This window comes from Cuculus canorus, chromosome 8, assembly GCF_017976375.1.
Source record: "Cuculus canorus isolate bCucCan1 chromosome 8, bCucCan1.pri, whole genome shotgun sequence".
Lineage (NCBI taxonomy): Eukaryota > Metazoa > Chordata > Aves > Cuculiformes > Cuculidae > Cuculus > Cuculus canorus.
The window spans coordinates 27,117,269-27,141,565 of NC_071408.1; the positions used below are offsets into that span (position 1 = coordinate 27,117,269).

A 24,297-nucleotide genomic window follows, 5' to 3' on the forward strand; every position below is an offset into this window, starting at 1 on the left:
GGCGTGGGCATGGAGGTCCGAGGGTTGTTCATAGACCTGGGCATCTGAGCTCTCCTGGATCTCAGATTTCCTCTTGGGTAACGGGATGACCTTAGGGCCAGCTGGCAGGGGCGAGGCTGCAGCAGTGCAGGGGTTTGGGACTGGGATAGGTCCCCTGTACCCAAGCCAGGCTGGTGGTGTTTGCTGTGCCCTGCAGCATGGCAGCACGAGGTCACCTCTGCCTGTCCCCCTCTGCCTCATCCTTGTTGGGGAAGAGGCAGCAGGTCAGCTCTGCTGCAGGCAGGTTTCATCCTAGTTCCGGGTATCCAGGGACTCAGAGTAGCTCCGTGATCTCTGCCAAGCTCCAGGGCTGTGCCATGACCCTGGTGTTTTCTTGCAGGGGTGAGGGCCCTGGTGAGCATCTTGCAGAGCTGGTACTCGCTGTTCACTCCCACGGAAGCCACCAGCATCGTGGCGGCCACAGTGATGTCCCACAACACCATTCTGCGCCTGAGCCTGGACTACCCGCAGCGGGAAGAACTGGCCAGCTGCGCCCGCACCCTGGCCCTGCAGTGCGCCATGAAGGACCCGCAGAACTGTGCCCTGTCTGCCCTGACCCTCTGTGAGAAGGACCACATCGCCTTTGAGACTGCCTACCAGATCGTCATTGACGCCGCCTCCACTGGCATGACCTACACCCAGCTCTTCACCATCGCCCGCTACATGGAGCACCGGGGCTACCCGCTCCGGGCGTTTAAACTGGCCTCGTTGGCCATGACGCATCTCAACCTGGCCTACAACCAGGACACGCACCCGGCCATCAACGATGTGCTCTGGGCCTGTGCTTTGAGCCACTCTCTGGGCAAAAATGAGCTGGCGGCCATCATCCCACTCGTGGTGAAGAGCGTGCACTGTGCCACGGTGCTCTCGGACATCCTTCGCCGCTGCACCATGACGGCCCCAGGGTTGGCTGGCATCCCCGGCCGCAGGAACTCGGGAAAGCTGATGTCCACCGACAAAGCCCCCCTGCGGCAGCTGCTGGACGCAACGATAAGCGCCTACATCAACACCACCCACTCCCGGCTCACCCACATCAGCCCGCGGCACTACGGGGAGTTCATCGAGTTCCTCAGCAAGGCCAGGGAGACCTTCCTCCTGGCGCAGGACGGGCACATACAGTTCGCCCAATTCATTGACAATCTCAAACAAATCTACAAAGGCAAGAAAAAACTGATGCTGCTGGTGCGGGAACGGTTTGGGTGAGCCTGGGCCCTGCCAAGCTCACTGGCAGGGTCCGGCCACAGCACGGGGACTCGGGAGAGAAGAAGGAAGGAAAGTAGAGATCACCTTCCCCCCATTGGCAGAGGCTGCTCTGTTCTGGTCTTCTGTTTCTTTTTTGTTTTGTTTTGTTTTATTTCCTTTTTTTGTTTTGTTTTTTTTTTGTTTTTTAATTTTTTTCTTTCTTGGATTTAACCATTTCACACACTGAGAGGATCCAGAGATTCCTTGGGCACAAACCAAAAGGCAACCACGGGGAAAAAGGATGGTTTGTTCAGCCCCCTGCCCTCCCTTGCCAATACCAAAAGCTAACCTGGAAATCTAATACCTCTTTCCTGAAGGAAGTGGTCACTGGAGGGATCTGAAGGTTGCAAAGTGCAAAAGTCTTTACAATTACATGGGGAATTAAAAAAAAAAAAAAGAAAAAAAAAAAGAAAAAAAAAAAGAAAGAGCAAGCAAAGAAACCCGCAACACTAGAACCTCATGCGTCACCAAAAGCAATGGCTTTGCAGAGCGCTTCTCCCGCCCGCCCGAGACATGCAAACTCCTCTATTTGTGAAGATACTTCAATAAAAACAAGTTAAAGTAACTGTTCTCAGGGATTGCTTACTAAAAGTAACACAAAAAAAAGCATTTATGATACTGTAAATACTATAGTATATGTGTCAATTATTAAATTGTAAAGTTATAATTATTTATAATTCTGTCTTTTATTTGGGGGATACTTGAAATTGTCGTGGGCTGGGGCGATTATTTTTATTATTGCTATTATTGCTATTATTGTTATTATTATAACTATTATTTAAAAAACACACAAAACAAAACCACAGACAAAAAGAGGAGGAGGCACACGAACGTTTCTCAGGTTCCCACGGCATCTTTGGCAGCGAGAAGGGTGCAGGGGGAGGCGAACGTCCGCTCGACTCGCAGCCCTGGGAGAGACGGACGGACGGATGGAAGGAGGAGCGGCAGCCCAGCGCTTGAGGACAGCGAAGGAAGGGACTTGGGGCGACACTCGCTTGGACACACATGGATGCTGGCGATGGAGGAGATGACCCCATCGCCTCGTACGCAGCGGGTGCAGGGGCGCGAGGTGCCGGGGCAGGCACGTGGGTACCGGGACTGCCCGGCTCCTGGGGTGGGAGGGGGGCAGGCACAGCCGCGCCAGCTCCCCACACCCTTCTGCTTCCCGGCTCCATGGTGCAGCCAACACTCAGCCCTTCCCGGCTTTGCCCCGCGCCGGGGCAGACTCTCCAGCCCTGGGCCGGTGGCTCTTCGGTTTTGGTTCATTTCTTTGCCAGTGGGTCGGGAGGGCTGGGGGGGCCAGAGCCGGTCTGGACGGTGACTTGTAGTTAGAGAACGTGGGCTATTTATCTGCTGTCTGGTTTGACTTTTAAGTTTTTGGCAAGTGACTTGTGTCCACACTCCGGCCAGGAAACCAATTGTACTCGGTCTCTGTCGCCACCAAAATAGTGGTCTTCAACCAGTCTGTTTCTCTCTTTATTTTCCTTTGTTTGTTTTTTTTTTCTTTGCGTGCGTGCGTGTATGTGTGTGTGTGACCTCTTCATCTGATGTTTAATAATAAAAGGGATGAACAGAGCCTGTATCTCTGCTGCCTTTCTCTGAAGTTGGAGGGGTCACCGTGCTTGCTGGCATCACACGTGATGGGAGCAGCGCCTTGGGGAGGAGGTGGCATTGCAGCCCCTTATGGCATTGCATTGTGTCCCAAGGAGGGGACAGGGCAGAGGCAAGGCATCCTGGCTGCTCCAGGGAGCAATTCTCTGCCACGCTCAGTGTCAGTGTTGGCGCTCCTGTCTTGATCCATCCTACAGCCAACCTGGATTGCAGTGCGTGTGCCGCAGTGTGGGACAGACTGGCATGGAGTCATAACCGGGGGTTCCTGGGTGCTGCTGGCACCCTGGGCTGCTTTCTGCAAGGTTTGCTGAGCCCCAGCAGACTTGGCCCCAAGGATCAGAGAAGATGGAGAGGTATGCATTGGGGAGAGATCTCCAGGACCAGCGGGATGGTCCCAAAGAGGCTCTGGGAGCTGTTGGGAGGATGATGGCAGTGCTAGGGCCATGGTGTCTCTGCCACCATCTCAGCCAGCGTGGCAGGATGCTGGTGGTGCCAGTGTCTGAAGGGCTCCTGCCACATGGCCAGCTGTCCCCCAGGTGAGTCCTGTCGGGTCTCCCACCCACTGGGGGATGCTCAGGGTTGATGTCATGTTGCCTGTTCCCACCTGAGCAGGACTGTGGCACGGCTCATGCTGAGCCTGTGACAGCAGAGGGCTGCGAGCCCCCAGATCCCAGCTGTGACCCCACCAGCCTCGGGCAGCTCTTCTCCCTTCGCAGGGCTGAGCGCATCCAGAGCGCCAGGAGGTGCCTGTTGCACTCTGGGCTCACATCTCACAAGCCCTCAGCACAATCCTGTGCAGCCCGGCAGGGAAAGGCAGCCGCTCCCATCCCCACACACATTGTTGTTGCTGTTGTTTCCGCATTCTGCCCTGCAGGGTGAGGCTTGGGTGCTTTCCCACAGGCCCCACTGCCAGGCTGCCATTTCCTCCAGGGCCATCCAGTTCCCCATCCCCTCAGCCAGAGCCACACGGCTGCTGTGGAGAAGGTGCTGCTTTAATGCTGCAGCCCAGCCTGGAGCAAGCCCTGTGACAACATCCTACTGGGGGTGATTGTGCCCAAACCAGAGTCCTGTTCCCAAGCCCTCAGGCTCAGCTGTGCTTGTTGATGTGTCGGGAATGCGCGTGCACGGCCTCCACAAAGGCACCCACATGCTCGGGGTTCATGTCAGGGTAGAGGCCATGGCCCAGGTTGGCGATGTATCGTTGGGTCCCGAAACCCTCCAGCATCTTCTTCACCAGCTCGCCAATCTTCTCCTGTAGGCACATGGTTGGAAACCAAGTGTCAGCTCCATCCAGCCCAGAATACTCCACCCTCACTGGTCCTCAGCCAGCCTGGTGGACTACTGGGACAGGAGCCAGTACTGCAGGTGGGGAAACTGAGGCAGGAGGTTTTTAACACAGCTTCAAAGTAGTCCCTGTTGCCGGCAATGGCCACAGCTCACCTTGGGTGCATAGAGAGCGCAGGGATCCAGGTTCCCTTGCAGGGTGACATCTTTCCCTGTCTGTGCACTGCAGCAGGGAGGAAGCAGGTGAGATGTTGCACGGGGTGAAGTTAGAGGCAGCTGGGTGTCTGCAGCCCCCAGCGCTGGGCACATGAGAACCCTCAGTGTAGCCCCTGGAGTTGCTGTGAGCTCCACATAGCATCGAGGAAGGGGACAAATATCCCCATCGCTGGAGCAGGAATCTCCAGGCCTGGGATGGCTCAAGGCAGAGCAGGAGGTCAGGACACCCAGCCCAGGGTGCTGCCCTGGTGCCTGAGTGCGCTGCCAGACTCTTACCGGGCTTCCTGCGGCTGGATGGTCCAGTCGAGACCGACCACCTCATAACCAGAATGGGACAGGTCACGCAGCGCATAGTGCGCGTCCTTCGCAAAGATGATCTGGGGAAGGAGAAGATGGGCAGTAACTCTGCAGGTACCGGGGGGATGTACCCCTCTCCAAACAGGGTCGATCCAGGTGGTCCCAACTCACCATGGGCACTAGGGGCAGCGCCTCCTCCTTCAGCTTGCTCTTGACAGCCTGAGCGATGGCTCGGATGTACGGCAGGGCAAATTCCTGAAATTGCTCCGGGCCCAAGTGCCCCGCGTGAGACTCAAACAGCTGGAGCGCCTGCCAGAGACACCGGGCTGGAAGAACCGCACCTCAGTCTCTCTTCCTCCTCCTAAAAGGTAGACCCTCTCTGCTTCCCAATCCCTGCCTTCCTGCCTGTCCCTGTCCCCACGACACACCTGCGCTCCAGCAGCCACCTGTCCCACCAGGTAGTCAGTGATGACATCAGCCAGCAGCCGCAGCAGTTGGTGGCTTGCCTCGGGGTGACGGTACAGCCAGCTCTTGGCCTTGGCCATTGTTGTGGAGCCGCCACCTTCAATCATGTAGGACATGAGAGTCCACTGTGGAAAGGAAAGGAGTGGACTGAGGAGGGTGATGGAAGAAGATGCAAGGGGCCGGTCACAGTGCTGAAGGTAGGACCTGTAAGCACCCCAGAACCTGAGGCACAGCTGCTCCTGGACTGAATGTCCTCCACCTATGCACCCCTATAGCACCCACAGCTCTGGGGGTGTCACTCCAGAAGAGAGAACAGAGAAGCCCAGCTGGGAAGCCCACATGGAAGAGCCACGTTACTTACGGGTGCCCCGGAGAAGCCGATGAGGGGCACCTTGCCCTCCAGGGTGTGTCGTGTCAGCGTGATGGCCTGGAAGACGTAACCCAGCTCTGCAGTCACATCCACCTTCTGTCTCAGTTTCAGCAGATCCTCCACTTCTTTCAGAGGCTCTGTGAACGTGGGTCCTTTGCCAGGAACCATGACAACCTCCATGCCCAGTGCCTGAGAAAAATGGAGAATGGAAGAAGCAGGAACGGAGTAGCCGAGAACCTGGCCCCATTCCCAGTCGCTGCTGCCATGGCTCTCACCTGGGGCACCACCAAGATGTCAGAGAAGATGATGGCAGCATCCAGGGGGAATCGTCTGAGTGGCTGCAGAGGGAAGAGGCAGCGTCAGTGAGGGGCCAGGACCCTGTCCCCATGGAGGACTTGGACAAGCATGTTGGGCCATGGTGTTCCCAAGGGCTGCACAACTTGCAGAGGCCAGGATGGCCAGACCCAAGGTTTCTCCCTGTCCCCATCTGGGCAAAGAGAGGGGACGTGCAGACCCCTTGCGTGATGCTCACCTGCAGCGTCAGCTCACAGCACAACTTGGGGCTCCGACAAGTGGCAAAGAAATCCTGTGCAGCCCGGGTCTCCCGAAACTCTGCAAGGGACCGGCACAAGCATTACGGGCCGCACGCTGGGCCTCTCTTGCCACCCCCCCTGCACACCTCCAAGTGCTCACCAGGCAGGTAGCGCCCCGCTTGCCGCATGCACCACACCGGGGTGTACTCTGTCTCCTCCCCGCGTGCCGCTCGCAGGAATGTGTCGTTCTTCAGCTTGGGGAAGCCTTTGGGGCTGCAGACAAAAGAGCAGGTACGGGTGGTCACCCATGAGGGATCCGGGTGTCCTGCGAGATCCCTGTGGCCGGGCGTATGGGGTGCCAGGGCTGGTGGCTCATCCCTGCTCCCCAGCCAGTGACCACAGGAAAGGGTTTGCACCCAGCTGTGACAAAAGTGACAAATGCTCTGGGGTCTCTTCCTGTTCAGCATCACAGAGCCCTCCCCGGGGACAGGCGATGCCTGGCACGGGGCCTCAGGAGATTAAGTTATCAAGACCAGCAGTTGCTCCCGCCTGGAGTGATTTGGAGCCACCGTGGGGGTGGGCAGCCCTGCCACCAGCATTCCCGGTCCCTATCTGTGCCGTGCAGCCCCTGGAGGCCCAGGCACCCGCCGAGGTGGCGACCACGTGTCCCCAGCCCCACCTCGGTGTCACTGCTGAGGAGCTGCTGGAGCCCACCCGGCCTGGGGACAGGGACACGGCGTAGCTGTGGGAGACAGCCAGCATTGTGCTGCTATGATGGCAGAGGCCACAGGGACAGTCCCCAACACCCCCAGTGTGGGGACAGTGACTTCACTGCCACACCAGCAGCCCTGTGGAGCCATCCCAGTACAGGATCAGTATTCCCAGTGCCCCATCAGTGCGGGATCAGGTTCCCCAGCGCCCCACCAGTGTGGGATCAGAATTCCCAGTGCCTCACCAGTGCGGGATCAGAATTCCCAGTGCCTCACCAGAGCGGGATCAGCTTTCCCAGTGCCTCACCAGTGCGGGATCAGCTTTCCCAGTGCCTCACCAGTGCGGGATCAGGTTCCCCAGCGCCCCACCAGTGTGGGATCAGAATTCCCAGTGCCTCACCAGTGTGAGATCAGCATACTCAGTGCCTCACCAATGCGGGATCAGCTTCACCAGTGCCTCACCAGTGTGGGACCAGAACTCCCAGTGCTTCACCAGTGGGGGATCAGCTTCACCAGTGCCTCACCAGTGTCCCCAGTACAGGATCCCGGTGCCAAAACTGTATCCTCCAGGGCCACCCCAGTGTCCCCAGTGCCTCACCAGTGTCCCCAGTACCAGATCCCGGTGCCACACCAGTGTCCCCAGTGCCACACCAGTGTCCCCAGTGCTGGATCCCAGTGCCAGAGCTCCGTCCCCGGCCCCCACCTGCAGGCTCACCCCACCGCCCTCCCCTGTCCCGGTCACTCACACGAGCCTCTCGCCGCCCTCCATCCTCCTTCGCTTCTCCCCCACCTCTCCACCACCTCCTACCCCGCCCCACCCCCGGCCCGGCCCGGCCCGCCCCGCCGCCGCCATCTTGCTCCTCCCTCTACACCCCCCATCTTACTCCTCCCCCTCCGTACGCCGCCATCTTTCCCCTCCCATTCCGTACGCCGCCATCTTGCCGTGGTCCCGCCTTTCCGTGCGCCGCCATCTTGCCCCTCCCATCCGTACGCCGCCATCTTTGCCTTCCCCTCCGTACGCCTCCATTTCGCTCCTCCCTCTCCTCACGCCTCCATCCTCCCCGGCTTTTCGATCCTCCCCCTCCGTCGGCTACCATCTCCCCTCCCTCCGCAATCCTCCATCCCGCCCGTCTCCCCGCTCCTCCGTCCGCCGCCATCTTACCGCGCTCCCCCGTGCGCTCCGCACACTCCACGGGCGCCGCCATCTTGCCCCGCGCCCTCCGCAGCGGGCGCCGCCATCTTGCCCCGTACCCGGGCGCGGTTTGCCGTACAGCCCGCCCGGGCGATGCGGGCGTGCGGGGAGGCGCCGCACCAGGCGCTGGGCCGGCTGCGGTTCGTGCTGCAGTGCAGCGAGTGCTTCCGCCGCGCCCGGGCGCTGCCCGCCGCGCTCTGCTTCGTGCCGCGGGAGGTGCAGTACAAGATCTGCAAGGACCCCGCCGCCGCCCCCGCCGCCCGCAGCCTCCTCAGCGTCTGGGACAGCCCGGGGCCGGCGCGCGGCGCGAGGCGGGCGGCGCGGGGCAGCATCGAGGTGCGCAAGGGCGGCTGCCTCCGCGCCACCGGCGAGGAGTTCTGCAACGGCGCCGGGCTCTGGGTCAAGCTCAGCAGGGTGAGCGGCGGCGGGAGGAGCGCTGCGGGGGCCGCTCGGGCACAGCGGCCCTCTGACGGCGTGCTTTTGTCCGGTAGCTTCGCTTGCGGACAGGGCTTTGCCAGACGCTGTTCATCCTTTGGAGGTGATAACGTCATGTGTTCAGTGTGATGTGTGCTGAATAGATGTGTCTTCTTCTGGAATGCCCTGTTGATACGAGTAGTTACTATTACAAAAAGTGGAATATTTTTATTTAAGCTAAGGTAGAATTAAGTTTTATTTAAGAAATGGCCTTTTCTGAACATTAGGCATAACGTCCCTCTGGTAGCGTGTTTTCTTAACAGCATGTTTTCTTTCAGTGCTTTTCCAGACATTGTTCATCCTTTGGAGATGATCACATCTTGTGTGCAGTGTGATCTGTGCTGTCTTCTGGAATCACCTGTTTGCAATCTTTCGCTCTTCGCACAAGTAGTTCCGATTACAAGAGGTGGAATGTTTTTGGTTAAAGCTAAAGTAGATTAAAGTTTCACCTAAGTAAGGGTGGTTTTTTGAAACTTAGACAGAAACTTCCTCTGATAGCGTGGTTTTTTAGAGCATGTTTTTTTGTAGCATGTTTCTTTTCAGACAGTGGGTGGTTTTTCATCATGTGGTTATGATAAACTCTTGTGTTCAGTATGATCTGTGTCTTCTTCTACAATCACCTCAGTTTGCAGCCTTTCCCTAGTGATACAAGTAGTTACTATTACAAAAAGTGGAATTTTTTTACTTAAGGTCACGTGGAATTAATTTTCATCTAAGCAACAGTCTTTTTTGAACATTAGGCAGAATGTCCCTCGGAGAGCTTGGGTTTTTTATAGCATGGTTTTCCCTTCAATTTTCCTTTCCCTTTCAATTTTCAGTTGAGCCAAAGTAGAATTAAGTTTCATCCAAGTAATCATGTTTTTCGAAACTCAGATAGAATGCCCCGCTGAGAGCATGTTTTAGAGAGTTTATTTGCCGGCATTTTCAGTGTCAGTGCAGCCGTGAACTGACCTGGGGGGCAGCGGATTCGGAACCAGCCGAGGTGTTGACACAGAAAATGCTGGCAAATAAAACTTCACAACAGACAAATCTCTTGCTAATGTGGAGCTGATTCCAGCTCTCTGACCTTGCATTTGAGACGGAGAAAGGCTGCAAACAGAGGTGATTACAAAAGAAGACACATCTGTTCAGCACAGATCACGCTGAACACAGGAGTTTATCATTTCCAAAGAATGAACAGTGTCTGGAAAAACACTTTTGGAAAGAAAACCATGCTCTCAGAGGGACATTCTGTCTAACTTGCAAAAAATACCATTACTTGGATGAACTTTACTTTAGCTTACTTGAAAATGTTCCACTTTTTCATAATAGTAACTACTTTTTGTATCAATGTGCTTTTCAGGAGCAGTTGGAGGAGCACAAGAGCGGCTGTGACCTGGAGGAGGGATGGGTGCTGGTGTGCAAGCACGCCGATGGTGGGGACCGGCTGGTGCCGGTGGAATCCACAGAGCGCATCCAGCGGCAGCAGCAGCTCTTCGGGGTGGACTACAAGCCTGTCATCAGGTATCTCCTCTCCCATCCCCTCTTCCCTCTAGGTCTCTGGCTCATCCAATCTCCTCCTTCCCAGCAGGAAGATTCTCCTGCTTGCCCACTCAGGCCCAGCTGCCTGGGGTTTGGCTGTGCAGACCCCCAGCCTGCTTGGCTGCTTCATCCGTGGAGTAGATGTGGGGTTAACTTGGTTCTGCTTGGTCACCGTGCTTGTTGCATTTGGGATGTGGACTGGAAGGAGTGGAGATGGTCAGAAAGGAACGGGCAGCGGATGAGGCAGTAGGGATGCCAGAAGTGGGATGAGCTGCATTCCACTCGATCACTATGCATGTCATGCTTGGTGTTTGTGATGGAAGAAGTGGAGGGTCAGAAAGGAAGGGGCAGTGAATGAGGCTGGATTTGATGGAGGATAGAGCACACTGGGGCTTTAAACCCAAATTGTCCCCTTCCCCCAAATTGTCCCCTTCCAGCTATTCCTCAACCACAGGGTCCTTCTTTTCCCTGGGATTTTCTCATTGTTGCCTTCTTTGGGTTGTTTCAGATGGGAGCAGGTGGTGGATCTGACATACTCCCTGCGCCTTGGAGCGAAGCCCAAGCCCATGGAGCAGGATGAGGCCGCAGTAGAGAAGCTTCGGTATGTGCTGTTTCCCAACTTCTGCTGTGGTTGCACACAAGGCACTGTCTCTCCCTGGCTACTCAGACAACAGTCTTCTGCAGACCAGAGGCAGAAGTGGGGAGGCAGGCAGCGGGGAACGACTGCTTGGTACAGGATAAGCTTGCACAAAGCACAAAAAAGGGCAAGGCCAAGGCAAGCGGGACATGGGCCTACCTTCCCTAACCTGTTAACCTTGCTGTCCCTGTCTCTCCAGACCCATTAATCCCTTTTCCCTGGTAGGTTTGTGCCCCCAACATGGACTTATGAATGTGATGAAGACCTGGTGCATTTCCTGTATGATCACATAGGGAGGGAGGATGAGAACTTGGGCAGCGTCAAGCAGTACGTGGACAGCATCGATGTCTCGTCCTACACGGTGAATAGCACATGGGGTAAAGGGACAAGGCTGGATCAGGCCTACTGAAGTGGGGAGCATGGATGATGGTGTTTGGTGTGCTGCTCTGCTCTGGGCTGGGCTGTGTTCTGAGGATGTGGGAGAGAAGCCTAGGGAGCATCATACAACCTATTGTGTAATGCAGCCCCTGGAGGGACTATGATCTGAGAAGCGAATGCTAATATTAGATGCTAAGCTGATTTTAGGGAGGCTTTTATATTCAGTGTTCTGTTTGTGACACCAGAGCACCTTGGAGGGTCTGCCTTAGTGTCCTGTGAGCTCTGTACTCCCTGTATCTACCCATAGCCCAGCAAAGGGAATGGGCCAGTTTGATGCCTTCTGGCTCTAAGATTCATGATGACAGTATTCACTAAGGGGAAGTTAATCCTACCCCCATCTGATCTTCCTTTCATTCAATGCCCTCTTTCAGGAGGACTTCAATGTGTCATGCTTGACGGACAGCCACGCCGACACCTACTGGGAGAGTGACGGGTCCCAGGGCCAGCACTGGGTGCGGCTCAACATGAAGAAAGGCACTATTGTCAAGTGAGGCACATCTCCCCTGTGTGCTCGGGGCGAGCCCTGCAGCTCCCGCTCTCTGTATGAGTCCGTCGTGGCCCAAATTTGCCTTGCCCTGCCTGCCCCTCAGTGCTTGCTCTGGTTCTGGGCTTGAAGGGGTCTTACAGGTCATCACAGGTACTCGGGGATCCCAGCATGGGCTGCATGTGCCTGATACAAGTGTGGCCATGCCGAGAGGGGGACTAGTGCTCAGATGCAGAGTTACCTTTTCCTCACTTCATGCATCCCTTTAAGTGACCTGCCTACTGGATGAGGGCGGGGCTGTGGAAGTAGTCTTCTTGGACTTCAGTTAAGCCATTGACACCGTTTCTAATAGCATTCTGTTTAGGAAACTGTCAGCCTCTGGCCTGGGCCCGCGCACACTCTTCTGGGTGAAAAACTGGTTGGATGGCCAGGCCCAAAGTGTTGTGGTAAATGGAGTTCACTCCAACTGGAGGCCAGTCACAAGCGGTGTCCCCCAGGGCTCAGTGCTGGGTCCAGCCCTGTTCAATGTCTTTGTCAATGACCAGGATGAGGGGCTTGAAAGCACCCTAAGTAAGTTTGCGGACAACACTAAGCTGGGTGGAAGCGTGGATCTGCTGGAGGGTAGGGAGGCTCTGCAAAGGGATCTAAACAGGCTGGATCGCTGGGCTGAGACCAATGGCATGAGGTTTAACAAGCCTAAATGCCGGGTCCTGCACTTGGGGCATAACAACCCTATGCAGTGCTACGGGATAGGAGAAGTCTGGCTAGAAAGCTGACTGGAGGAAAAGGACCTGGGGGTCTTGGTTGACAGCCGAACATGAACATGAGCCAGCAGTGTGCCCAGGCGGCCAACAAGGCCAATGGCACCTTGGCCTGTATTGGAAACGGTGTGACCAGCAGGTCCAGGGAAGTTATTCTACCCCTGTACTCGGCACTGGTGAGACCACACCTCGAATCCTGTGTACAGTTCTGGGCCCCTCGCTGCAAGAAGGCTGTTGAGGCTCTGGAGTGTGTCCAGAGAAGAGCAACGAAGCTGGTGAAGGGGCTGGAAAATGAGGAGCGGCTGAGGGACCTGGGGTTGTTTAGCCTGGAGAAGAGGAGGCTGAAGGGAGACCTCATTGCTCTCTACAACTCCCTGAAAGGAGGTTGTAGGGAGGAGGGAGCTGCGGTCTTCTCCCGAGTGACAGGGGACAGGACAAAGGGGAATGGCCTCAAGCTGCACCAGGGAAGGTTCATGCTGGACATCAGAAAAAAAATTATCATAGAAAGGGTCATCGGGCCCTGGCAGAGGCTGCCCAGGGAGGGGATGGAGTCACCATATCTGGAGGTATTTAAAAGGCGGATGGATGAGATACTCAGGGGTAAGGTTTAGTGGTTGATAGGAATGCTTGGACTCAATCCAGGAGGTCTTTTCCAACCTAGTGATTCTGTGATTCTTTGCAGGAAGCTCCTGCTGACGGTAGATACCACTGATGAGGACTTCATGCCAAAGCGGGTCGCCGTGTATGGGGGCGAGGGGGACAATCTGAAGAAACTGAACGAAGTTGGCATTGATGAGTGAGTAGATGGAAGTGGAGAGGTTGGCACAGTCCTTGCGGTGGCTGGAGGTGTTGGACACCAAAGCCCTGAGCAGTCATGCCGGCACCGGCCTGGCTTAAGAGGCCCAGGGCCTTGGGACAGTAATTTTCTATTTCTGAGCTGTGGGTTCACTCTGCCTACTGTAGCAGATGGTAGAACCGTCAGGACTCTCCTGATCGGATTGTGGGACCCATAAGGAGGAGGTGGCCTGGACTGGAGGCATCAGCAGGTGCTATGGGCCATGTTGTAAGCAACTGGGTCTGGGTTCCTACCCTAGTTTCGAAGGAGGCAAACCATCTTCCCTTAAAGCAGCTGAATGGATTTTTGCAGGGTGGACACGGGAATGGTTCTGCAGCCTTTGTTTGTGCTATGTTTGCAGGAGCTACATTGGGGATGTGTGTGTCCTTGAGGACATGACAACACACCTGCCTGTCATCGAGATCCGGATTGTGGAGTGCAGAGGTAGGGCTCAGTGTAATGGCCTCATCTGTAATGCAGCTCTAAGATACTGTACATTAAGAGTTTGTTCCTATGGCTTGTGCTTCTTGGCCTTGTGGTCCGTTTCGGGCAACTCCACGGGGACCTGAATGTTTGCAAGCTCTCTAATTTCATCCAATCTTTGTCTTCAGGCTTTTTTTCCTTCTATATATGCCCTGCTGCTTCTTCACAGGGCTATTTCAGACTCTTGGTGCCCAGCCACAGAGCTGGTGGCACTGGTCACACTCCTAGGGCTTTCACTTATAGTCCTCCTATGCTGGAAGGCTTGCTTTCTCATGGTTTTAGCATATTATCCGTGTTTTTTCTTGGCAGATGATGGGATTGATGTTCGCCTCCGAGGCATAAAAATCAAATCCTCCCGACAGAGGGACTTGGGGCTCAGTGCTGACATGTTCCAGCTGCCCAATTTAGTGCGCTACCCTCGCCTAGAAGGGATGGATCCTGACCTGCTGTACCGACGGGCTGTGCTCATTCAAAGGTGCTGTGTAGAGGGGGGACAGTTCGTGGTGGCATTGCCTGCAGGGATTGATGGATGCCATCTCCAGCACGAGTATGGCTGGAAACTGTGAAGCGGTGTGACTCCCCTTGGAGTGGGCATCCTGGAGAAAATGGCAGAGTCATTGGGAACAAGTGACTGTGGGGCAACTCCCAGAGAGTTACCCAGTTCCACTTTAAGAGGAATTTAGCCACTCAGGTTTACAGTGTCTCGCGTGTCACAAGTGCAGCGTGTCTGCACCGTGAGAGTAGCTGTGTGCAGAGCCCTGTGCTAGGGGTGCACGGTTCCTGCAGTGCCCAGGGAGTGGGCGACTAGTACCAAAGGCAGTGTGATATAAAAGACCACACTAGATTGTGTTTGGATCAGTTGTTGCTTTTCTGCTTGTCTTCATGTGTGTCTGGTTTGGAATAGGCTTATGCAGATACCTGGCTCTCCTGTGTCATGATGCCTTCTTTGGGATTTAGGTTCATCAAGATCCTGGATAGTGTGCTGCATCACTTGGTGCCAGCCTGGGACCACACTGTTGGCACGTTCAGCAAACTCAAGGTGAGTGATTCCCTCTGTGCCTGGTGGTGCCTCGGTCTGGCAGAGTGATTGTGCTTGGGCTGTGGCGTGGGAGACAGTCAGTGCTTTTTGCCTGTAAAGCAGTTCAAGGGAAATACCTGGCTGAGCTTGGTTAATTAAAGCTGTGCAAGGTGATATTTAGAGGCTAGGTTCCTGCTAAAACACAGATTTGGAAATGTAGGTATGGGGTAACAAGTAGAATCAAACCAGAGCAGTTCACCCTCAAAATGACTTGGACTGTAGCAGCACTGGGCATGTGAGTTGGATGCACATCCCCTCCGAGATCTCAGCCCAGGACACTCTGTTCCTGCACTTGCTGCCAGCAGGCTTGAGCTGGCTGTGTCCAAATGGCAAAGCTCTTACCAGTAACTCCTTTCTGGCTTTAATAAGCTTTTGATTTCCATCTCTCTCATGAGACTGAGTTTGTCCCTTCAGCTGTCTGTTTTCCTTCCATCTTCTCCCAGAATACGCATGCTAGACATTGCTGAGGTAGCCCCATTTTGTGTGTTTCCAGGTCTGGTGTCAGAGAGCACAGTAATTCCCCTGCCAGTTCAGCATTAAGACCCAAAGCTTCTTGAGGATTCTTGTTTGCTTAGAGGAGCTTGGTTTGATTACAAACAGGAGATGTTCTTGTGGGGGAGTGAAAAAGATTCCAAGCAACCTTAGGGTACGAGCATCATATTACAACTGATGGAGAGAGGACTGGGTTTGATACTGCCTTTAAGCCAGAACGTAAGGCCTTTCAGAGGCAGAGGTAGAGCAAATGTCAAAGGGACTGGCTGTGTGTGGAAGGCAGCAGCCCTGGGAAGGGGAGAGACCTGGCTGTGTAGTGGCTTCGGTAGGAAGCAGGTGACATGTTTGAGATGCTGGGCGTTTCTGACATATTGAACATAACCTGTTGGCAGCATATCAAGCAGTTCTTGCTGCTGTCCAAGAGACGCACAGCTCTCATTACCCAGTGTCTGAAGGACTCGGAGACCAGCAAGCCCAATTTCATGCCACGGCTCTATATTAACCGACGCCTGGCTATGGAGCATCGAGACAACCCTGCCCTGGACCCCAGCTGCAAGAACGCTGTCTTCACCCAGGTACTGCCCCTCCTGGAGGGTTCTCCACTGTTCTGGGGAGAGTGGGGCATCGCTAAACCAAAATGAACCGTGTAGAGGTTGGTGTAAGGGACGGCTTAGAGCTGGAGTTACCTGGAATCCTCAAGGCCTCTTTACATGACTCATAGGCTCTCCAGTTACATGTGCTGATGATCCCATATGCACGAATAATGTCTAGGAGAGATTTGTGATCTCTGAGTTGAAGTCTCTATCCTTGATGCTCTCTGTGGCACATTGCTAATGAAGAGTGTAATAATTTCATTACACTAAAAGAGCAACAAAGACTTCTTGTGCAACAACAATAGTTGCATACAGTCCTGTGTCATAGGTTTACAGCCTTGCTGATCTTGCTGTTGTCATTCTTCCCCCACCTCCACAAGGTCTGTGGCTCCACATGTGCCTAAACGGCTCAGGCTGCTGTGAGTTTCAATGCGTTCAGTGTGCCTCTGCAGCCTGTGGTTCGCACTGTAATTTATGTTCCCTTTCTAAAAGTGAAGGGCTCCTAGACTGTTTAGGGGTCAGCTTCAGTCAGTGTTGAAAGGTTTGGGCAAACCAGGTTTCTTCCAACTTCCAGCCTTCACCTGTCACCGCCTCCCCTGGAGAGGCAATACCAGCATTGATCGTCTCTGCTTGTTGTAGGTGTATGAAGGCCTGAAACCCTCAGACAAGTTTGAAAAGCCTCTAGATTACAGGTAGGTGGTGTCTAGAGGAGAAAGGGGATCATGTAGTGCTCCCCTCATGCAGAGTATTTGGGAAGCCTGTGTATCCTGTGCTGTGGAGAGGGTTTGCTAGAGCAGGAGCCAGCTCAGACATGGGATCAGGGCCTGTCCCCCAAGTGTCATCTCCCTGCTGAGGATGTGTCTGACTCTGGAGGTTGAGATCTTGTCCTGTCCTAAGCCTGGGCTGGTCCACCCTGGTCCCCCGGTGCACCTGCTGCCTCCCCTACATCTCCTTGGTTTTGAGCAGTGACTCAGGTGGTGCCTGGTTCTCTGCAGGTGGCCATTGCGTTATGACCAGTGGTGGGAGTGCAAATTCATCGCAGAAGGCATCATCGACCAAGGTAGGGAGGAGCTGTGTGAGGCAAGGGCTCTTCTGAAGCAGTCAGGGGTTGATGGGGGTGATTGTGCTCCCGCAGGGGTTCTCGTTTGCTCCCAATATTGCCGCTGCAGGAGGCAAGAGCATAGGCAGGTCACCTTGTCCTGCCACTGCCTGCCGTGGCCTGGGTAGGGAGTGCTGCTTACAGGGATGGGGTCCAGACCTTCATTAGTCATGAAGAACAGCTTTGACAGTGCTAATGATCCCTCTGTCTGCTGTCCACAGGCCAGGCAGAGATGTTATTTCTCCCATTTCCTCTGGTGCCTTCTGCTCAGCCCTGGGCCAGCATTCCTTGCCTTTGCTCCAGGACTCTGAGGATCAGCACATTTTCATCACTAAAACCACCCTTCTTTTGGGCTTACAGGTGGTGGTTTTCGGGACAGCCTGGCGGACATGTCAGAGGAGCTGTGTCCCAGCTCAGCAGACACTCCCGTACCTCTGCCCTTCTTTGTGCGCACGTCGAACCAGGTTCTGTGGGTTGGGATATTTGGGGTAGATCTCTCTGTGCTGTCCTTGTTCCTCCTGCATGCCAGGGACATATCTACTTTTGCTGCTCTGCAGCTTTTTCTTATGAAGAGTTGGGTGGATTGCTTTGTGGCCTCTAGGTTTAGGATATGGATGCTTGTTTCTCGCTGGGAACATTGCCAAGGAGGGTCGGGGAGTTTAGCCTGCTTCTGTTGTGAGAAGTGACCAGGTGTGCAGTAAGAATTGAGTTTGTGGTGCTTCATGCTGCACTGAGATCATGACTTTGAGTTTTGCCTCTCCTGTAGGGTAATGGCACTGGAGAAGCCAGGGATATGTACGTCCCCAACCCCTCATGTAAAGACTTCGCAAAGTATGAGTGGATTGGGCAAATCATGGGAGCAGCTCTGAGAGGCAAGGAGTTTCTGGTAAGCTTTCAGCCACGTTCCTGCATGGAGGTTTGTCTCAAAGGGGCTCGTTAGCCCCTTCTGAAACCTTTCTGACAGGAGCAGGGGAGGGCTCTGTGATCACACACTGGGACAAAAGGCGTTTGGCAGGATTTGGGCTGAGAGGTTAGGAGAAGTTACAGCCTGAGTTTTGGGAGGTGCTGCTGGGAGCTTGTGACAGCGTAGGTGGCCTCTTCTCAGGCATGATGAGCTCTGCATGTGGACCGGGGAGCGGGGAAGCTCCTGTATGTCTGCACTGTCAAAACCTGTCACCATCTTCAGGATGCCTCCTTTCACACAGATTCAGCAAAATCCTTGTTTTCCTTCAGGTCTTGGCTCTTCCTGGCTTCGTATGGAAACAATTAACAGGGGAGGAGGTCAGCTGGAGTAAAGACTTCCCTGCTGTGGACTCTGTGCTGGTGAGAGGGCCTGAGAGACTGTGCTTGTCCTATTCCTTGTGGCGCTCCGCAAGGTGGTGATTTGTGTCCATGTCCTCATGTTGTACTTGCTTCCTCCTGTGATGTGTCAAGGAAACTTGTACAAAAAGGGCACTCTTAGCATTTAATGCATCCTGTAGCTAATACGGAGATGTAGCTATGCTGACTACTGCTTCAAGTATGCAGTGTCCCAAGGTCTGCTGAACAGCTTTAGGGCAGCATGTCTTATGCTGTGCTGCTGTCGCCGTCACTCCAGCCCTTGTCTGGAGAAGGGAGGAGGTGAGGGCGCAGGCACGGGGCATCGTTCTAACAAGCACTCCTCTGGGGCCTGGTCAGGTGAAGCTCCTCGAGGTGATGGAAGTCATGGACAAAGACACCTTTGAGTTCAAATTTGGGAATGAGCTGACCTACACGACAGTGCTGAGTGACCAGCGCATGGTGGAGCTGATTCCTAATGGCAGCAGCACCGTGGTGCGCTATGAGGACCGCAAGGAATTCATCCGGCTGGTGCAGAAAGCTCGACTGGAGGAGAGCAAGGAGCAGGTAACGCTGTCCCATAGCAGCAGTGGTCATTGAGTTCCCATCGGCATACCCCCTTCTGTTTTTGGTAAAATGCATCGTCGTTGGTGTCCCTGTGTTCATCACTGCAAGAGCAGGCAGTCCTTTTTTGTTAAGTCCTGGAGCCCATGGAGTTATTGAGAAGCAAAGTGGCTTGTAGCAGCATGGAAGACATGGGGTTTTATTCCCAGCTCTGATATGGGCTCATGAATTAACTGGGGTGCATCTCTGTGGGATCCTGTTGCCTTCTTCAGGTTTCTTGGAGCATTTGTTGAGCAATCGCATGGCATGCATCCAGTCCAGTCCTTAGGCTCAACCATGAGCCAGGGAAACGGACAAGACATACTGCTTATCTTTATCTGTCCTGTCTCCTATCCAGATCATGGCCATGCAGGCTGGGCTGCTGAAGGTGGTGCCCCAAGCTGTTCTTGACCTCCTCACCTGGCAGGAACTGGAAAAAAAAGTCTGTGGAGACCCTGAAGTCACAGTTGATGCCCTCAAGAAGCTGAGTAAGTGAAAGGCTTTACTGAAAACTCGTTCCCTGAAAACAAGATGACTGTCTTCTCTCCATGCTGGAACAAGGAGAGGTGTGGGAGGCAGATCTTAGCCTTTGTTATGGTGAGAATGTGGGCCTGCGTACTTCTTGCCTTTAGCTGGGGTGCTGATAGGGGCAGGAGTGTCCCCTGTCTCCATGCTGGGCTTCACAGCAAAGGCTGGGGCATCCCTAGGCTGCCAGTATCTGAGCCTCTGTGGAGCTGGATGTGCTTTCTGGGAGGGGCCTGAATGCATGTGTCCCTCACACCTTGGGTCTATGTGTTCACGCACTTCAGGCACCTAGAGATTTCTTCCTGTGCTGGCAGAGGACCTCTGAGTGAGCAGGGAAGACCCTGCTCTATTTCATCCAGGAGGAGCTTGGGTCTTTAATAAACTCCTTTTCTGTATCCTTTTTGCCAGCCCGGTTTGAGGACTTTGAGCCAATGGATACCCGTGTTCAGTACTTCTGGGAAGCACTCAACAACTTCACTAACGGTGAGAGGTTTGCTCTGCCTTTGCACATCTTGTGTTGTTACAGCCCCTGCGTGCTGGTTGGGAATTGGCAGGGTGAAAGCGCCCTCATTGCCCAGGGAACAGACAGGAACCAAGGAGAGCAAGCAGCTGGGCTGAAGGAACTGCCTGCTAGTGCTGGGGATACCTGGAAGTGGCTGTAATCCGTCTCACGTTCTTCTAGAATTTGCTGATGTCTCTGCTTTTCCTTCATAGAGGATCGCAGCCGCTTCCTCAGATTTGTCACTGGCAGAAGCCGCCTTCCAGCACGGATCTATATCTGTCCAGACAAGATGGGGTGAGTGCACTCTGTAGACTGCAAGGCTGACAGATCCCACACCAAATGGATGTGTGGTCTGGGCTCCCCTGCCTTGCTGTCCTACTGGTTCTGACCAGTTTGTCACCTTCTCCCCAAGCTCTGAGACGACAGATGCTTTGCCGGAGTCATCCACCTGCTCCAGCACCCTCTTCTTGCCTAACTATGCCACGTAAGTTTTGGTGCTTCCCTACATCTTGGAGGACTGCGTCTGAGCTCTCTTAGCGCTGACTCATAGGGCCCTATTGTTATGCCATGCTTGTGTCCCCTTAGCTGTACCATGTTGCTGCTGTGATTCTGTCTGCAAGCAGCTGTTGAAGCACAGCCTCCATCTCAGAAAGCATCTTGTCCTCTCAGCTGGCAAATGCAGCAACAGCAACTTTTCCTTGTCTTTTTTTTCTTCTTTCCTCCTCGCTCCTGCCATCCCCAGGGCCAAGGTGTGTGAAGAGAAGTTGCGCTACGCTGCCTACAACTGCGTGGCCATTGACACAGATATGAGTCCCTGGGAAGAGTGATGTTGCAGCCTGGCTGAGAAGCATGGACAATCATTCAACAAAACCTTGGAGTGGAAGAGCTCCCTTGTCCCCCTGGGATGTGTATATATAATAAATATATAGGTGTGAAGCCTGTCTCCCAGTAGTGGTAACCGGCACCTCTTTGGACATGGAGGTTTGGGTCTTTGGCAGGGTGGAAGCTGGTTTGGAGTGTGAATGTGATTGCAGTAATGAAACCCTAGCCCAGCCCTCACACATCAGAAAGATCTGATAGGCTTTCGTAAGGAGTTTCTTCTCCACATACCCATGTTGCAGCTCCACAACTCAGTCTTGCTCCTCCCAGGCTACGCAGCTCCAAACAGAAGTGAGGGAGGGCCACAAAGCTACATGGCAGGTTACAGCACGGGACAGAGGACTGTGAGCTGCTGCTGAGACCATGGGGGTGTTTGGAGATGCTGTGTGTCCTTACTTAAGTGTCCTGAACACATTCCTTTGCCTTGTTCCTGCTCTCGCCTAAGGTCATGGAAATGAGATCATGCATTTACATTTAAGAAGAAACGGGCAGGCAGGTGGTGTAGGGGTGCCCCTGGCCACCAGGTGTCATAACAGACCTGCACAGCAGGGCTGTGGATACTGGCAGGAAAGGTCTCCCATGCTTTTACATCACCCAAAATCCCAATTCCTGTGATACCTGTGGTTTTCTGCAGCCTTTGCACAGCAGTGACTGCTGCGGGAGATGCTTCCCTACCAGAGGTGGGAACTGTCTACTTATCTTCTGCTCTGTAATCTTACAGTTCTGCCTCTGGCATGCTGGTGGCCTAGCAGCTTTCTCCCAGGCTCTTTGAGCCTTGGTTTTCTCCTAAAAGCCAGTATTATAACTAATCTGTTCTAGTTCTCATGGAGATGTGCAAGCAGGGCCACACTTTTCCCCCAGACAGCAAGGTTTGGAGCAGTAGCAGGCACAGCAGCACCAGGCTTTTCTCCCCATTGCTGTGGGGAGGGAAGTGGGAGTTGTTTGTGAGTAAGGGAAAGCCTTGGCTCCAAGGGAGTGGAGAGACTCTGAGAACCAAGGGTTGGAGCTCCTTGAGCAGATGGACCCATGGTGTGCAAGTGAAGAGGGGACAATGAAAGCTTTACAACTCCAAGACCACTGGAACTGTTCCTTGATCAGCCCTGGGCCCTACTGTGCAGGGCAATGCTGAGTTCAGAGCCTGCCTGAAGCAGGTGATTCTTCCCTAGAAGCATCATGGCATCTCTATCCTCGGAGATGCTCAAGGCTTGTCTAACAGCCCTAGGCAACCTGATATAATTTCCAGTCTCACCTTGCTGGCCTAAGGTCTAGGTCCACCCTAACCTGAAGCGCTTGGTGACTGTGGAGTTACGGACTCTAGCTTTTCTGCTCTTCTCCCAGCAAGGTCTTTCAGCCCCTGACCTCTCACACTCTTGGGTTTATCTCCTGCCACTGAGAAAGCAGTGCTACCCAAGGGCTTGCTGGAGCTCTGGCATCGGTATGGGAGCTCTGGAGAAAGGATTAGCTGGTGACAAGGGATTTCTATTTAGAAATACTTGTAGTAACAAGACACTGGACCTAGCAGGAAGGCTGCAGCTGGGAGCTTGTCCGGGATGGTCTGGGTTTAACTCCTACAAGCATATTGAGAAAAAAACATTGTTTTACCATATATACCATTGTTTTATTGTCCATCTTGTGTTCTTACCATATCCGTGTTGGAAAATGGCAGCAGCTACTGCTGTTATACCAGGGTATGGAGACCTGTGAAAGCCCTTCCAGTTGCAGGAAGATCCCCTTACTGCAGTGAGATCTCAGCTGAGATCATTTAGTGCATGGTCAGAGGGTCTGGACAAATGTAACTGCTGAGCAAGGATGCCAAGTGAACCCAGAGATCGTGCTGTTGAGTTTGCTGTGCAACGGTGAGCTGGGAAAGGGGAGCAAGTAACCCACCTGGATCTCCCCTGCGTGGTCCTCTATCTTGTCTGTGGTGTTTTAAAACCAATCGTAAGTGGGATTTTTGCTGTGACAGCCCAGTGAACTGTGGAAGAGGTGAGCCTGGCTCAGCTCTGGCCAGTGTCAGGGGCTCAAAGTAGTTGTTATTTCAGTGCTGGGTCACCTTCTGCTCTGATCGCTAAAGCTGCTGGTAGGAGCTGTTTCTTACCATGTTTGACAAGACACAAGTGTCCCTGCCTTGGACTCCTGCTCTGTGCTGCCCTGAGACGAGGGAGCCCTCCTGGGCACAAGGAACCAGAGGCTGCACATCCCCACCCTGTCACTAAGTCAGTCGACGTTGATTTTCAAGCCAGTGCCAACCTGAGGAAGACGCTGGTGTCCCTGTGCTGCTGAAGCACCTGCGTGTGCCAGAGATGCAGCTTTAGAGGGTGGGTAGGGATGAGCTGGAGGAGGGACTGTTGCCATCATGGCTCGGTGTAACCTCTCACTTTTTCTTGACTTCAGCTTGCTGAATTGTTGTAGAGTAGCATCAGGTGATAGGAACGCATCTGTCTCTCCCTACCTCATGCAGGATCTAAAAGTGAATGAACAAACTACTCCTGAGCTTCCTGATGATTTTTATTGTCTGACTGGGGCTCCTGTGTCCTTCTGTTGGGTTGAACAGTGATGGAGGCTGGCGTTGTGAGAGGCAGCTGGAGGAGAAGCAGAAATTGGCCTTGTGATACCCTTTGCACGCAAAGCACGGTCATGGACGTGACTCAGAGGATTTACTGACTCAACCTTTTGCAGCGGCTCTGCAACCAGTTTTATAGGGTGACGTGGCTGTGGAGGAAGGGCACGGGCCCCTCCTGGCTGCTGTGCCTGCAGTTAGGAGCAAGGCAGAAGTTTGCATTTCTCCGACACCATGGATTGGGGTGCTTTGCTCCCGGAGAGGCCAGTGCCCGTGTCTGCGGTGAGGCACAGACGTGCCTGTTCGACAGATAACACTGGTGACAGGTGTCGGACCTCTCTTTCCACCGTGCCTTTGTGGGCAGGGGTGAAGTTGGACTCTGACCTGACAGGAGAGCAGGCAGGCGGCAGAGGTGTGCAGGGACCTTTGAGCTCTGCCAGCCTGGTTGCTTCCTGGTCCCTAAACACAGCTTTATTGTGTCCAGCCTGGAGAAATTCAGGTAGCGTGGGGTGGAGCTGTGCTGCTCTCTGCCACCGCCTCGCTGAGGTATGCGACAGACATGACATGGTGTGATGCGCTGCCAGTGTTCTGGGCTGGTTGGGTGCTGCTAGGTGTCATGACCTCGTCTCTGCTGCCTGGATGTCACTGGCTGGGATAGAATCATAGAATAGTTTGGGTTGGAAGGGACCTAAAAGATCATGTAGTTCCAACCCCCCTGCCATGGGCAGGGACATCCCACTAGATCAGGCTGCCCAAGAATAAAGCTGCTCCTGGGCAGGGAAGCTTGTCATCCACTCCAGTGGGTGCCTGGAGCCTTCTCACTGGCTGTGAGCCTGTCTGGGTCTTTTCCCAAGTGACAGGTAATAGGAGGAGATGAAATGGCCTCAAATTGTGCCAGGGAAGGTTAAGATTGGACATTAGGAAAAATTTCTTCACTGAAAGGGTAATCGGGCACTGGGCTGGCTGTCCAGGGAGGTGGTTGAGTCACCATCCCTGGAGGTGTTTAAAACACAGGTAGACTAAGTGCTTAGGGATATGAGGCCTCATCTGGAGTATG

The 24,297-nt window shown here is 54.1% G+C and overlaps 3 protein-coding genes across 3 annotated transcripts in view; 2 read left to right on the forward strand and 1 right to left on the reverse strand.

Moving 5' to 3' along the window:
• ZSWIM5 (zinc finger SWIM-type containing 5) overlaps positions 1 to 3,667 on the forward strand; it is a 102,211-nt gene extending 98,544 nt beyond the window's left edge. The window contains exon 14 of the mRNA XM_054072401.1: positions 380 to 3,667. Within this exon, the coding sequence (XP_053928376.1) occupies positions 380 to 1,242 (863 nt within the window). The 3' untranslated portion in view covers positions 1,243 to 3,667. The remainder of the gene's footprint in view (positions 1 to 379) is intronic.
• A 25-nt stretch (positions 3,668 to 3,692) lies between these two features.
• UROD (uroporphyrinogen decarboxylase) lies at positions 3,693 to 7,573 on the reverse strand. The gene is made up of 10 exons (XM_054072404.1): positions 7,514 to 7,573; positions 6,218 to 6,330; positions 6,057 to 6,136; positions 5,800 to 5,862; positions 5,516 to 5,713; positions 5,118 to 5,279; positions 4,861 to 4,998; positions 4,669 to 4,769; positions 4,333 to 4,399; positions 3,693 to 4,144 (listed from the first exon to the last, which is right to left on the reverse strand). Exons 1-10 carry the CDS (start codon positions 7,534 to 7,536, stop codon positions 3,980 to 3,982), a joined length of 1,110 nt encoding a protein of 369 aa, XP_053928379.1. The 5' UTR covers positions 7,537 to 7,573; the 3' UTR covers positions 3,693 to 3,979.
• Positions 7,574 to 7,796: 223 nt separating this feature from the next.
• On the forward strand, positions 7,797 to 20,737 carry HECTD3 (HECT domain E3 ubiquitin protein ligase 3). The gene is made up of 21 exons (XM_054072402.1): positions 7,797 to 8,373; positions 9,776 to 9,936; positions 10,463 to 10,555; positions 10,817 to 10,952; positions 11,401 to 11,516; positions 12,957 to 13,070; positions 13,471 to 13,553; positions 13,902 to 14,067; positions 14,550 to 14,631; positions 15,555 to 15,737; positions 16,395 to 16,447; positions 16,751 to 16,815; positions 17,215 to 17,318; positions 17,621 to 17,740; positions 18,088 to 18,177; positions 18,532 to 18,738; positions 19,133 to 19,262; positions 19,708 to 19,782; positions 20,014 to 20,095; positions 20,214 to 20,285; positions 20,544 to 20,737. The coding sequence occupies exons 1-21, from the start codon at positions 8,053 to 8,055 to the stop codon at positions 20,626 to 20,628; spliced, it is 2,538 nt and encodes an 845-aa protein (XP_053928377.1). The 5' UTR covers positions 7,797 to 8,052; the 3' UTR covers positions 20,629 to 20,737.
• The last annotated feature ends 3,560 nt before the right edge of the window (positions 20,738 to 24,297 follow it).